Genomic DNA, 13,533 nt, shown 5'->3' with positions numbered 1-13,533 from the left:
TGTTTTGTTTTCTGTGTTTAGTCTCAGTTACGACTATAGTTACACCTCAATTGTTGAATGGCTCCGTGGTTGAACTCTCTACTACTCGGACAGCAGAGTTCAAAAAATCTTCTCGGTATCGGTGGTTATTTTGCTTCATGTTCAAACTGGAAATCTGACTCAAAAAAATTTGTAAGGTGAGAGTTGAGTCAAGTGTCACATCTGGCAGCAGACATAAAGGGGTGACACATCATTCTAACTGCTGTTCTCTTCCAAATTTTTAGGGAGAAAAGGTGAAAAAAGACTGACAGAAAAGACCCAAGGAAGAACATTTCTCCTCCTCTTGCAGTTTCTCTCCAATTTTCACTATGCCAGGAAGCCTCCAAGTCAAGGTAAACTACCTGTACACAAGGTTTTAAAAAACGTATTTGCTATTATTATATTCTGATATTTAATGTACTATATTTATTGTGTTAAGATGTTTCAGTGGGTATTTCCACAACCTAGGACTGTTAACTGGACCTGAGAACCAGTAGTTTGGTTTTCCATTATTTCCTATGGGAAATATATGTTTGATTCTGGAAGTTCTTGGGGTTCAAACACACACTTGGAATGAGTTGAGTTGGATTACTGAGGTATCACTGCCCTTATTGGCACAAGGAAATAAGGGTGTTGTGTTTAGAGAACCCGGTGTGCTGGACACTCTTGTACATTTGGTGCCGGTGATACTTCACAGCAATCCTTCACATTAACTGTCATTATCTTTTATAGCTTTTGATAAGGTATAATTTACAAAGTATGGGAGGGAATTGTTTTAGCCATGTGAGGTAATTCCAGCTACTTGGCGTGCTCAGCTGGGAGGGTTGCCTGGGCAACTTAGTGAGGCACTATAACAAAATAAAAAAATTCTAAACAGACTGGGGATATAAGTCAGTGGTAGAACGCCCCTAGGTTTGCTCTCTGGACTGCTAAAAAAGGTTATATATTAATATATGCAATTCTATAAATTTTAGTAAAGTAATACGGTTCTGTATCTATGACCAAACTGCAGTTTTGTCATATTTTCACTGTATCACAAATATCCCTCATAAGCAACTCCAAACACTCTAGACTTCGACTCCCAGCTTTGGATATAACACTTTGCTTTAGCTTTCAGGACATTACATGTAAATGGAGTCATTCAGTATGTGGCCTCCTGAGTTTGGCTCACTTCCATGATGTTTCTGAAGTTCATCCATGCAACTTATATGAGCCTCTTGTTCTTTTTTGATGGATAATACTTTCTTTTTCATCATCCGGTTTATAGACATTTGGGATGTTTTCGGCCTGGAGTGCTTTTGAGTAATATAATTTTATCCACATAAAATTATATATAAGGATTTATGCCCCCCCCCCGGGGTTAGTGGAATCCTTAAGACTGACAGTATGTTTATGTTTGACTTTTTGAGAAACTCCAAGCCATGTTGCAGGGTGGTCGTGCCATTTTGTTTTCTCATTAGTAACGTGTATAAATTCCATTTTCTCCGCATTCTTGCTTCCTTCGGTGTTCTGTATTGGATTCTAACCTTTCTGTGGCTATACTTTGTTATAACATTGTGGCTCGAATTTGATTTTTGCTGTGGCCTAATGATGTAAAGCATGATTTAATGTGATATTGACCATTTTTAGATTTTCAAGTATTTGGCCCGTTTTAAAGACTGGTTGTCAGTCATCACGCGTACTTCTGTGAGTTCTTAATATTTTCTCATGGCCATTATTAGATATAACGTCTACAAACATTTTCTCCTAGACTGTGAATATGAGTCTTTAAATTGTTTTTCGTTGTGTTGATGTTGTCTTTTGAAGCATACAACTTTTTAATTTCAATAAAATATAATTTATCATGACCACTCTCTGATCCATCTTGATTTGGCATATACCATTACTGTTGACTTCACCCAAAGTCTTCAAGATTTTTGCCGTATGAATTTCTTAGATATTTTACATTTTTACTGATGATTTGACTTGTTTGTGTATGTGGTATGAGGCAATAATCTTTTTATTTTCTAGATGTACTTCTGTGAGTTCTTAATATTTTCTCATGGCCATTATTAGATATAACGTCTACGAACATTTTCTCCTAGACTGTGAATATGAGTCTTTAAATTGTTTTTCGTTGTTTTGATGTTGTCTTTTGAAGCATACAACTTTTTAATTTCAATAAAATATAATTTATCATGACCATTCTCTGATCCATCTTGATTTGGCATATACCATTACTGTTGACTTCACCCAAAGTCTTCAAGATTTTTGCCGTATGAATTTCTTAGATATTTTACATTTTTACTGATGATTTGACTTGTTTGTGTATGTGGTATGAGGCAATAATCTTTTTATTTTCTAGATGTCTTTCATCTTTTTGTTTTTCTATTTTTGTTGTTTTATCTTTTATAAGCTGCATGTTTTAGTGAGTTATTATAATTCCTTTGATATTTACTTTGATTTTTTTGTTTTTAATATTTTGTTCTAATATTGTAAGAATTTATTTTTAACCCACAAAATATACCTATATATACATACATATATCATGTATAATAAGTTGTTTTGAGACACATATACATTGTAGAATGGCTAAATGGAGCTTAATTCGTATATTTTATGTCATATTTTTATCTTTTTGGTGGAAATAACACTTTTGTGAAGAAAATCTACTCTTAGCAATTTTCATGAATATCTTATTAACTAGAGTCACCATGTTGTATAATAGATCTCTTAAATGTATTCCTTCTGTCTAATTGAAATTTTGTATCCACTCAGCCACCATGTCTTTGATCCCCACTATTCTACTCTCTATTTCTACAAATTCAGGGTTTTTTAGATTCTACATTTGAACTAGATCATGTAGTATATATCTTTCTGTTTCTGAATTTTTTTACTTAACATCATTTTTTCCCAGGATCATATATTTTGTCACAGATGAGACAATTGCTTTCTTTTGGATCATGTCTGTAATCATAGCCCTCAAGAGGCTAAAGGATGAGGATTGCTGACAGGCCAGCCTGGCTTAGATAGTGAGTTCAAGGCCAGCCTGAACCACATACCAGACCTTGCCTCAAAAAAAAAAAAAAAAAAATTCCTGTCATGCGTATAAATGTCACAATTTCTTTATCCATTTATCTATTAATATAGATTATTTAATGTGTTACTGTCTGAATGAAAGGTCTATCTCTGTACCAGCAATCATATTCATCACCAAAATGTCTGATAAATGTCCAATAATCTTTCAAGATCTAGCTCAGCTAACATTTCCGTATGAAGATTTTCTCATAACATCTTCAAATATGCATTCCCTAAACCTGTTCATTCATTTATTAGAAATCATCAGTATTACAGGAATCACTGTATTTATTTGCTGTGAAACTGTGTACCTCCCTAGAGTAGACTATCATCTAAAAAAAGGAGATCATGAAGTATTCATCTCATCCCCACCCTCCATTAGAAAATGCTGTAATTTCATGTAATTAAACAAAGCAACATTTAAAATTATCTTATTTAAGTGAATTTTTGTGGATATAATATAGTGAAGAGAGGTAGTGGCTTCCGTTGTCTATAAGAGCAGGACAGATTTTAGAAAACTCCAACAGAAGGTTATGAGGTAACTGGTACAGTGAATTTCAAACAGATGGTTGGCAAAAATGCCAAGCCCTGTCTTAATCTGTTTCCTTTGATAACTGTTTGGTGAGCCTTGATGTGGATTTGGTTTGATACCCAAGTAGTCCTTGTTTACTGCATTCTTTTTCAGGATCACCCAGAAATCACTTAGTATAAAGGTTTATCTGGTTCACATGGCAGTTTTATCTGGATTGAATGAGTCATTTTGTTAAAAGACTTAACGTTGTTAATTTTTCTGATTCTGATTTTTTTTTAGAAAGTTCCATGTTAAATAGGTTAAAAACACAAATTTCTTTGTTTTGGTATGATCACTGTCACAAAGAATTTTGTCACAGGAAGTCTTGTCTGTGGCAACTGGATGTAGTTTTATGCCTCTCTTTGAAATTATGCTTCTGTTGTATTTCATTTGATTATAAATACTTTGATCTGACTACCTACAGAATGGTGAGGAATTTAACAAAAATTCTAATTATAAACAATGTCAGAAAATGATTCTTCACCTTGACTACACGTGGACACCTGGAAAACTTTTAAAACTATAATGTTCAAGTTCCACCAGAAGAAAATTGAACCAATATCTTTGATTAGGCCTAAAATTTTTTGAAGTGCTGTTTGTAATACCTAATACCAGGTGCTTCATAAATTTCTGTTGTTTAAACAGTCCTTTTCAAATCATAGTTCAGGATCAAACTTTTAATACATCTTCAAAAATCTTGAGTGGCCTAGATTCTTGCTAGTACTTGGTAATTCTCACTGCTTCTAAAGTGGGAGAAAACTATAGTAGTATACAAGATCCTAATGAGATAACTAACAATGTGAAATAGGAAGAAAAGGGCTAAAGGTGTAGGGAAAGTGGGAAGGGTAGGGAAAGGGAATAAGGGAAAAGAAAAAGATAGGAGAAAATGAAAAAATGGAAGTAAAGTGTTTGTAAATGGGGAGGGAAGGAGCGGGTGAAGGGAGGGCAGGAACAAGGGGAAAAAATGAGAACCAAGACCTGTCAGGTAAAGATACAAGATCCAAATAATGAATGTAACTGTACTGTATACCTAAAATGTACCAGTAAACTCAATAAAAAGGAAGAAAATAAATACAGTGGGAGAGATGTTAAAACAGATCACTGGATGGACTTTTTGATAATATGAAAAGACAGTCAGATATCCCATATAATATTGAATAATGTTAGCTTTATTATTATAATAGAATACAGTAGGACATAAAATTAAGAGCTTTTGCTAAACTCTGTAAAGGAATACATGCATCTGCCATAAACAACCTTGACTCATATTAAGTTTTATTGCCACTTCAGTGCACTAAGGTGCAATAAACATTCAGTGTCATCTTTTTAAAAAAATTCCTGGGAGTACACAGGACCTGTCCTCTATAAGAGTGTCTCTTTATGTTCAAGGAAGACATACCTAGTATTACATGGTTTAGCAAAGCACTGTAGAAAAGCTACATAGAATAAGTTGTGTTCGATAACTGTGCAATCAGTTTATACAATAAAATATTACCCACATATACTCACAAACTAAGAAATGATAAGAATGCAGTCCTTGCATAGCAGAAAGCAGACTAGTAAGAAATATTCACATCTCATGAGCAAAATAGAGGCCAAAAGTTTGCCAGGAGGGGTCTGGTAGATAAAATGTTCTCAAATACATTAGGTTAACGTCGAAAATAACAAGATAAACAACAACAAAGAAGTTAGAGCCATATTTATTTTATTTCTATACATATATCTACACATAATGCCAGAAGATGAAATGTCCTTGGTAGGGCATTTATGGGCCTAGCTCATGAAATTTAGGCAGGACCAATTCAAACAACGTAGCACATTTAAAATGAAAACCAGAGTTGGTTTAGGAAAACAGTGTATTTTCCTACATCATTGGATAGCAGCTTTTTGAGAAAAACATTGCTTAAAACTCAGGTATGTTTTTCAACTATTTTATTTGGCAATTAAGCTAAGAGTTTATGTCATAGTATTATAAATGTGTTTAGACGATGACACGTTGGTTCTGAACACTAAATTTAAATATTTGTGAAACTGCATCAGACAAAGGAGACTTCAAAAATACCTTCTTCATAAATGTTTATCTCTAAAACATCTGGGCGGTAATGAAACAGACTAGAATTTTAGAGGGAGTATTAATGGACCTCTTTTATTTAAAGCCCTTACATAGAGTACCTACAAATATATTGCTACAATATAAATGAAATGTAATAATATTACTCAATAAAAGCTATTTTATGTACATTCTTTCATGTATTTTATATTGAATGCTACATATGGTACAGCACTTATTGAAGTAGTTGGCATCAGCGAATATAGCAGTATTATACAGTTGATTTTCTAGTTCCGACTAATGCCTCCCATTGTCTTTTTATGTTACATTAGCCTAAAATATGAAAGTGTAGTACAGCAGAACTTTAGCAGATAGCAACTCATGTACTGTTGGACCCCAGACAGTTTTAAATTGTGGGCTTTCCGTACATACGTGGACTTCTTGCCCCTAAGTTTCAAGTTCCATCTGCTTCCTACAGGCTGTTCTGTTCTTAAATGCAGGCTAAGTGTATTTCTGGAGCATTTAACAACATTCTAACAGCTAAGAGTGGTTATTCCTACACAGTATTTTAAGAACATAACTTTAAAAAAAAGTAAAAAAGTACAATCTCATGCTTAATATTTACATATAATTTATATATTCTGTTTTTGTTTGCTAGTCATAAATTTCCATCTAAAGCTTTTAATGTAGTTATACAAAAGAATACATTCAGCAATTTCTAAAGCTTGCAAAATATTTTTGCCCTTCTAAAACATCTTCACAATGACAGTCAAGTGATTATTGGACCAATGTGCCATTTGGAAATGGGATGGAAATGGCAGTATTTTTTGAATTATGTAGTTAATCAATTTATTTATTTTCAGCTTCTATTGAATGAACATCTCTATTAAGATGATTGTTCATGAAGTCTAGTGGTAAAAGCTTAGATGATACCAAAATAGCCTATTTAAGGCATTTCTCTCCATCAGATTAAATGCGTTCGGCAGTGAGCAACTGCGTCTTTGCCAGTGAAATTTCCATGAATTTTAAAATAGCATGAATAGCAAAATAATGTTTTGTGGATTTTTTTAAAAGGGAAAAAATAATAAGAACTTTTTAGCTTTGGAAATAAAATGTTAAAGCTATACATCAGTCTAAAAAACAAAGCAAAAACATAAACACGCCATAGTTTGTGCAATAAAGACATAGATTGTTATAAATTTTCTTCATTAAACATTTATAGTTTATTCTTTTAAACACCTTCACACAAAAATATTTTGACATATACAGTATCTCTTTTAGAATATTTGGAAATATATATCTACAAAAGACCTAGGGGTTGTATTAAACTACTTTTCTCCGTATTTTTCTACGTTTCCTCACATCTTTGGATCTTCTTTTCCCTCCTTTCCTCTCTTGTCTGTCTATCTCCTTCTGACATCATTCTGCTGTCTTGCTTCCCTTCTCAGAATCCTGTTTCCAAGCTGCGTACCCTGCTCTGCCCTCAGCTGCCAGACAGGGGTCTTTTGATCTTGTATGAATTATGGAAATAAGGAAACCTTCAGATTCTTTAAGACAGAGGCTCTAAAGAAGATGGGAATTACTGTGTTGAGAACAGAAAGCAATTCCCAGTGCAGAGGACTGAACAACAGAATGTGAGTAAAAGAACCTATTGGTGGGGTGTAGGGGCTTTTAGCTGAGGCTCTCTGTTTAAATACGTCGCCCAATAGACTAAGTTAAAGATTCCAAATAGCAACGGGAAGGCTATTCTTGACAGTCGGTCAATTTTGCTGACACTGTTAAAGGTTTTCTTGGGCTCTGGTGGTTTTGTTTCAGGCTTGACTTCTTTTGGTTCTATTGTTGCGCTTTTAGCAATGGTAGCTAAACCGGGGTCACCTCTGGCCAAATTAGGGGTATAGCTGGTGGCTGTTGGAGCGTAAGTGTTGTTTTTCTTAATGAGAGGATCTTTTACTTTCTTTGGCTGTAGAAGGAAAGAGTAAAGCAGTTTGTTTAGTAAACTGAGAAGCAGAATTACAAGATGCTGAGCCCAATGACCCTTGCTTTAGAACCCAAATGAGTGCTTTATTTAAAAAGCTAGGAAATGTACCTTGCGATCGTCTTCTGGGGATAAGTTAAAAACACAGACACTACTTTACAGTCTTCATCATCAAGAAGTGGACTCTATTTTTTCACTACAATATAGACTAGAAAATAACTCTGCCAGAGAGATATTGTGAAAGCCTTGGATCTTAAACTCAAAAGTCATCCCAGCCTCAATCTTGACATGGTGGAAATACGCCCTTGCCGGGAAAATAAGCTGGACAAAGACTCCCGAATGGACTGAGCCCACATGCGTTGAGAGGCCCAGCTGACTGCTTGTGCCAGGCCCCGGACATGGGAAACAGGCCACCCCCCAGCTCTAGCAGTGGTGTGAGTGAGCTCAGGTCCCTCCAACAGAATGCTACCAGACTGCTCCTGGCCCCCAAATCAAAATCACGAGCGAAGCTCTTGTTGTTTCAGGCCCCTAAGTTTGGAGGTGGTTTGGCTTTCCAGCAATAAATTGCTGTGCCAATGATCATTTGCTGCTTCTTACTATGTTTTACATGGGCGAGTAATAAAGCAGGGTTATTTAGGGAATCATGATTTCCATCCTTGTTCAGTCTCAGCTGCTCACAGAGGAGTCTGTGCAATGACTGACTACGGCAGTTCTTCTCAGAGTTTCTTTCACTTACGCAGTTCAAGAAAATGACCATGTACAGAGCTGTGTGGGTCAGTACAGCTGCCACTGCCAGTGTGAAAGCAGGGCATCTGAAATGTGGCAGGTCTGCTTTGCGATGTAACTATAAAATATGCAGAAGATTTTAAAGACTTACTATAAAAAATACAATCTAATATACTCCCTTAAAAATATTTTGTATGAGTTATGTGTTATAATGAGAATATGTTTTCATGCATTTGCAAAAAACACATCCTTAACTTAATTTCCTTTATTTACACTTTACACTAATAGAAAATTTTAAATTGTACTTGTGGCTTATATTTGTGCCTTATGCTATGTTTCTGTTAGACAGTATAATTCTAGGAGAGTGGGTCCTCTTCTTTTGAACATATTTAAATGTGCAGATGTCTATTTGGGGAAGAGAAATCCCTTGACTTTACAGAAAATTAAGGATAGTTAATTTTGCAACTCAATTCAATTAAAGCATTATAGCAACACGTTTATGATCAAAGTGATCAGGGTCAGAAAACAACCCAATAATGGTTTTCACATTAAAAACCTTGTAATGGACTTGGAAAATAACAGAGTCAAGTAAGTTTGTTTGCTTCTCATTCAGATTGGTTAAACTTCTTATGTCAGTAGAGCACCTCTCTTGAAACTCCTTCACTCTGCCTGCATATCTGTTCACGCAGACAACCTATTCTTTCGACAGTAAAAAATTATAGTGGCGCTTAGTCATTTGCAATATAAGAAAAAAGGAAAAGAATGCTCATGAGGCTTCTTTCTGCATGCTTTATCTAATCCCCTTTGTCCCTAATATTCCATCTCAAAGGTTTAAGGAGACATTTTGTGATATATCATGGGGACTTTTAAAGCATTTACCTTTTCTGGAACCACGCTTTTGCCATCCCATGCGTAGCCTCTCTTGGTGAAATAATTTACTGTGGCAAACTCAATCAAAGCAGAGAACACAAAGGCGTAGCACACTGCAATGAACCAATCCATAGCTGTTGCGTAAGCCACCTTGGGAAGGGAATTTCTGGCACTTATACTTAAAGTTGTCATGGTCAGTACAGTTGTCACTCCTGTGAGTAAAGAAATTAAGTAAATATGTGGGTTCCTACTGTGAAATTTTATCACCAGATGTAACCTACTTGAACAAAGGCAAACCAGTAGCACCATGGCCAAAATACAGATCTGCATTCATCTCATTTTGGTTTGGGATGAGTTCTAATTTAACCCTTGGGTGGTTTGTCATTCATGATATGGCAGTTTGAAAGGGACATGGAGGGAAGAACCATTCTTCTTCTGGAAAGATATTAATAGGATCATGAACTCTTAAATGGGTACCTTGGGTGAGATGAGAGCTCCCTCTTTGTAACTGATTCTTGCAATAGAAATCATAGATTGCCACTGCCTCTGTTCTACAAGAAATACCTAGGTCGTAAGTCCTGTGTAACATTCTTTGTTCCAAATGTAGAAACTAGAAACTCCATGACTCTGAGGTAAATGATAGGTAAATAAACAATTTCAGGATGATAATTTGCCATGTCATTAACTCTTCTTTCATCCTGTTTTGTCCTAATTGTAAAACAGCTGCCCACTTGAAGTCCTGGGACTGGTGTGTGTGTGTGTGTGTGTGTGTGTGTGTGTGTGTGTGTGTGTCTGACACAGTTTGTCAGATTCAAATGTCCATGATCTTTAGTTTCTGCAAATGCTGCTTCATCCTCCCTAGGTAAATAAAATGTCAGGATGATAATTTGCCATGTCATTAACTCTTCTTTCATCCTGTTTTGTCCTAATTGTAAAACAGCTGCCCACTTGGAGTCGTGGGGTGTGTGTGTGTGTGTGTGTGTGTGTGTGTGTGTGTGTGTCTGACACAGTTTGTCAGATTCAAATGTCCATGATCTTTAGTTTCTGCAAATGCTGCTTCATCCTCCCTACTCTGTAACATCAACCCTACCAATTAAAATGACCTATACTCAAGGTCAAAACATTTTTCCAGTTGGTCCCTTTTAGTTTATGTAGGCAATTAAATGAGTTGATACGTGAAAAATGATATACTTATTAACAAATCAGTACCACTGTTAGCCTACAATATGTGTTACACCATAGATACAATGTAGTTAGTATAATGCTATAAGATTCCTTTAAATCACTTGAAAATGTTTACAAAACATTTGACAGTTACCCAGAGAGAGGTAAGACACATGCCATGAAAGTAATCCTGTCGTCTTTCCCTAACTAGTACCATTCTTAGCGCTTACTAGGTATGTGGCCAGAGATAGGTGAGTTAATTGTCAAGGACTTCAGTCTTCCTGTGTGTACAAAAGAGGAACTGCTCTTCACCCTTTTACTGTTTACCTACCCGTATTGAAATTCTCAGAGGGGGCTATTTTTGCCCAATCACTTATATGATTATTTAGAGGATTGTTTTTAAAAACATAAAATAGTATTTCAAAGATTATAAATTACTATTTCTATGGAAGGTATTTTCATTCCACAAGTCTAAATCTCCAGTCTGTACTTCCTCCTCCTTCTGGTTGATTTTAGGAAATCAATGGATCCCACAGTTGATGGGTGGTTAATTTTTGTAAGCTGCTTTAAACCAACCAGTAGTCTCTTATTCTCCATGAATTTCACGGTAGGTGTTCTCTGTAGCTACTTTAGGAAGTGATATGATTGAGAAGAAATACTATGAGAGTTTTTATTAAATTTTATTGTGTAAGTTTTATTTCTGTGTGTGTGTGTGTGTGTGTGTGTGTTCAGGGCTGTAGAAAATGAATTCACTTAGGAGCTTTGGAAAGGTTACAGAAATTCTGGGTCAATATCCATATTATGTAATTAGCAAACAGTTTAAGGAATATTGGTTGGAAAACTGCCCCCAAATTTACATATCAATATTAACTAGAGCAAATAGCAAGATAATTACAAGTCAGTATTTGGGGAACAGAGCAACCCAGTTTAAATCCCAGTTCTGTAATTGCTGAATGACTTTGGGAAAATTGCCTCACAACTGTGACCTTCTAGTTTTGTGGGTTTTTTTAAAATTTGTTTAACATTTTTCCTTGCCAACTGATTTTATGAAGTCCATCTCGGAGAGGTGTAGTGTTAAATAAGAGAATAAAATTACTTGTTAGTATCTGAGTGTCCGTCATTTTGTTTGCCTCAGCTGCGTTACGTGAAGAGGAGTCATTTGGGGCCACATTAAAATTTATAAATAGTATATACTTTAACTTATTTCAACAGAGTAAATTATTTCACATCATAAGGCAAGCTTGTTGAATAATTAAATAAGAAAACTTCAGTCTGTTTGATGCAAATAAACACCTACCTTCCCCGGCCCACATGCCTGGATAGATTGAAAAACTTTTCCTGGTAATGGCTGCATTTTACTAGCCATGTTACATAACCACATGAGGAGTCTGTTACACTTGGGTTGGATTCATCCAAGAGTCTCAGGCAGCGCTGCAGGGCACCCTCCCTAGGAGGGCATTCTTTTGTTGCCTACACAGCCTGTGCCAGAACAGCATACAATGGAGTCCCAAAACCACTACCCAAATCACTTCATGGTGTTAAAAGTGCTTCATCTTGTGAGGCTGCTTTACCACATGGTTGCGTATGGTCCACAGGCAGCAGGTCGGGTGGGCCTGGATGACTACTTAGCCTGAGAGTTACAAAGGGTAAAACAAATATCTGTGATTATTGAAGACTTCAGTAACCTTTTGGCTAAATCTCTACTGCAGTGGACTCTACCTTTTAAATAGTTTGGTTTCTGTAGTCGGCTGTCAGAAGTCATTTGACTACGGATGTGTTCAGACTAAAAACACCCAACATGAAGAGGAGTTTAGAGTAATGAGCTTGTTGCTAGGAGGAGCAAACACTTACTGCCATAGCAGAAGGGAAGGGAACGAAATGCGTGGTGCACTAGTTAAATTCCAAGTACTAAGCCTGATGTGTACTTTTCTCATCCGGCTCTTTAAACACGCTACTTCACTTTCCTTGCCACCTTGCTTGACAGGCAGCTGAAGGTGGAAAGGAGGAAACAAACTGGCCCTGGTGATGTGGCTGCTGCCCGGTGCCACTGAACCTAAAGCTTAGCAGCAGTTACAAAACAACAGCCGGTAGTAAGAGAGAGCCCAAAAAACCAAGAATATGATGTTTCAAGTCATACCGTAGGCTTCAGAGTTGTGGGGCTTTTTATTCAGTAGCCAAGGTCTGAACCCTGGTGTTTCTAAAATAAACCTGGATGCTTGGGTCTTTTACAAAAAATATGTAAATGCCGTTGCTAAACACGACAGCTTTAGTAAACTGTTATGGAATACAACTTGTCTTTGATCATTTTTCTTTTTCTTGTAATGTTTTTCAAAGACCAGCGATCCTCTCAGCCATCCCCAGAGCTCTGAGGAATATGCTGACTTCATACTGCAAGGAATAGAAATGTGTACTAAGTAAATGTTAAAAGGTTAAAGGTCTAGGAAAATTGTACTTGCAATTTTATTGAATTTAAACATTAGAAACATATAACTTGATACACAGAAATACGTGCCACCGCTGTTTATAGATATATAGTTCTGTTCACCAAAAGGGCATGAGTCGATGGAGATCTGAGGTGGGTGAAAATGTTAAAACCGATGTTTTTTGACTTCTAAAGCCTTCTGAAATACTTCGGAGACTTTCCGAACAGAAAGGGTACTAATTGTTAGAGCAAGAAGGAGGAAATGTTATCTTAAATAAATTTTGTTTCTCACTAAAGCACTGCACTCCTCCCAAAATAAAGTAAGGCAAAATACAGATAATAGATATACTGATTTGCTTGTTATTTCTAGGTGAGTAAAGAGGTCAACTGGAATATACATCCTCTCAAGGGGCGAGCCTTTAGTGGCTTCAATACTTGTTGACAAGTGGTCATAAGGAAAAATGAGCTTGAAATGAACTCTTTTATTTTGCAGCTGAAAATCAACTTTGCATCTTAATTTAGCTGTGTGCTCAGGCTATTGTCAGAGCACAGATGTAGTGGTTTCCAACCTGGGGCCATTTGCTAAATTGATAGGAAACAAACAAACAAACAAACAAGCAAATGCTTTTCCAGACATTGTAGCAAATTGTTCCTTTTTTTTTTTTTTTTTTTTTTTTTTT

General features: G+C 36.0%; 1 protein-coding gene across 2 annotated transcripts in view; it reads right to left on the bottom strand.

Annotated features, from left to right (window-relative positions):
* Positions 1 to 6,917: 6,917 nt before the first annotated feature.
* Positions 6,918 to 13,533, bottom strand: part of Gabra1 (gamma-aminobutyric acid type A receptor subunit alpha1) — a 49,205-nt gene continuing 42,589 nt past the window's right edge. The window contains exons 9-10 of one of the 2 annotated variants that reach the window (XM_010622242.3): positions 9,277 to 9,479; positions 6,918 to 7,656 (exon numbers count right to left, since the gene is read on the bottom strand). In XM_010622242.3, the coding sequence (XP_010620544.1) occupies positions 7,345 to 7,656; positions 9,277 to 9,479 (515 nt within the window). In that variant the 3' untranslated portion in view covers positions 6,918 to 7,344. The remainder of the gene's footprint in view (positions 7,657 to 9,276; positions 9,480 to 13,533) is intronic. The other variant, XM_010622244.3, reaches the window with a different exon arrangement.

The sequence above is a fragment of the Fukomys damarensis genome, unplaced genomic scaffold, assembly GCF_012274545.1.
Source record: "Fukomys damarensis isolate Sample0158 unplaced genomic scaffold, DMR_v1.0_HiC HiC_scaffold_9, whole genome shotgun sequence".
NCBI lineage: Eukaryota > Metazoa > Chordata > Mammalia > Rodentia > Bathyergidae > Fukomys > Fukomys damarensis.
This window is presented reverse-complemented; position numbering and strand designations above follow the sequence as displayed.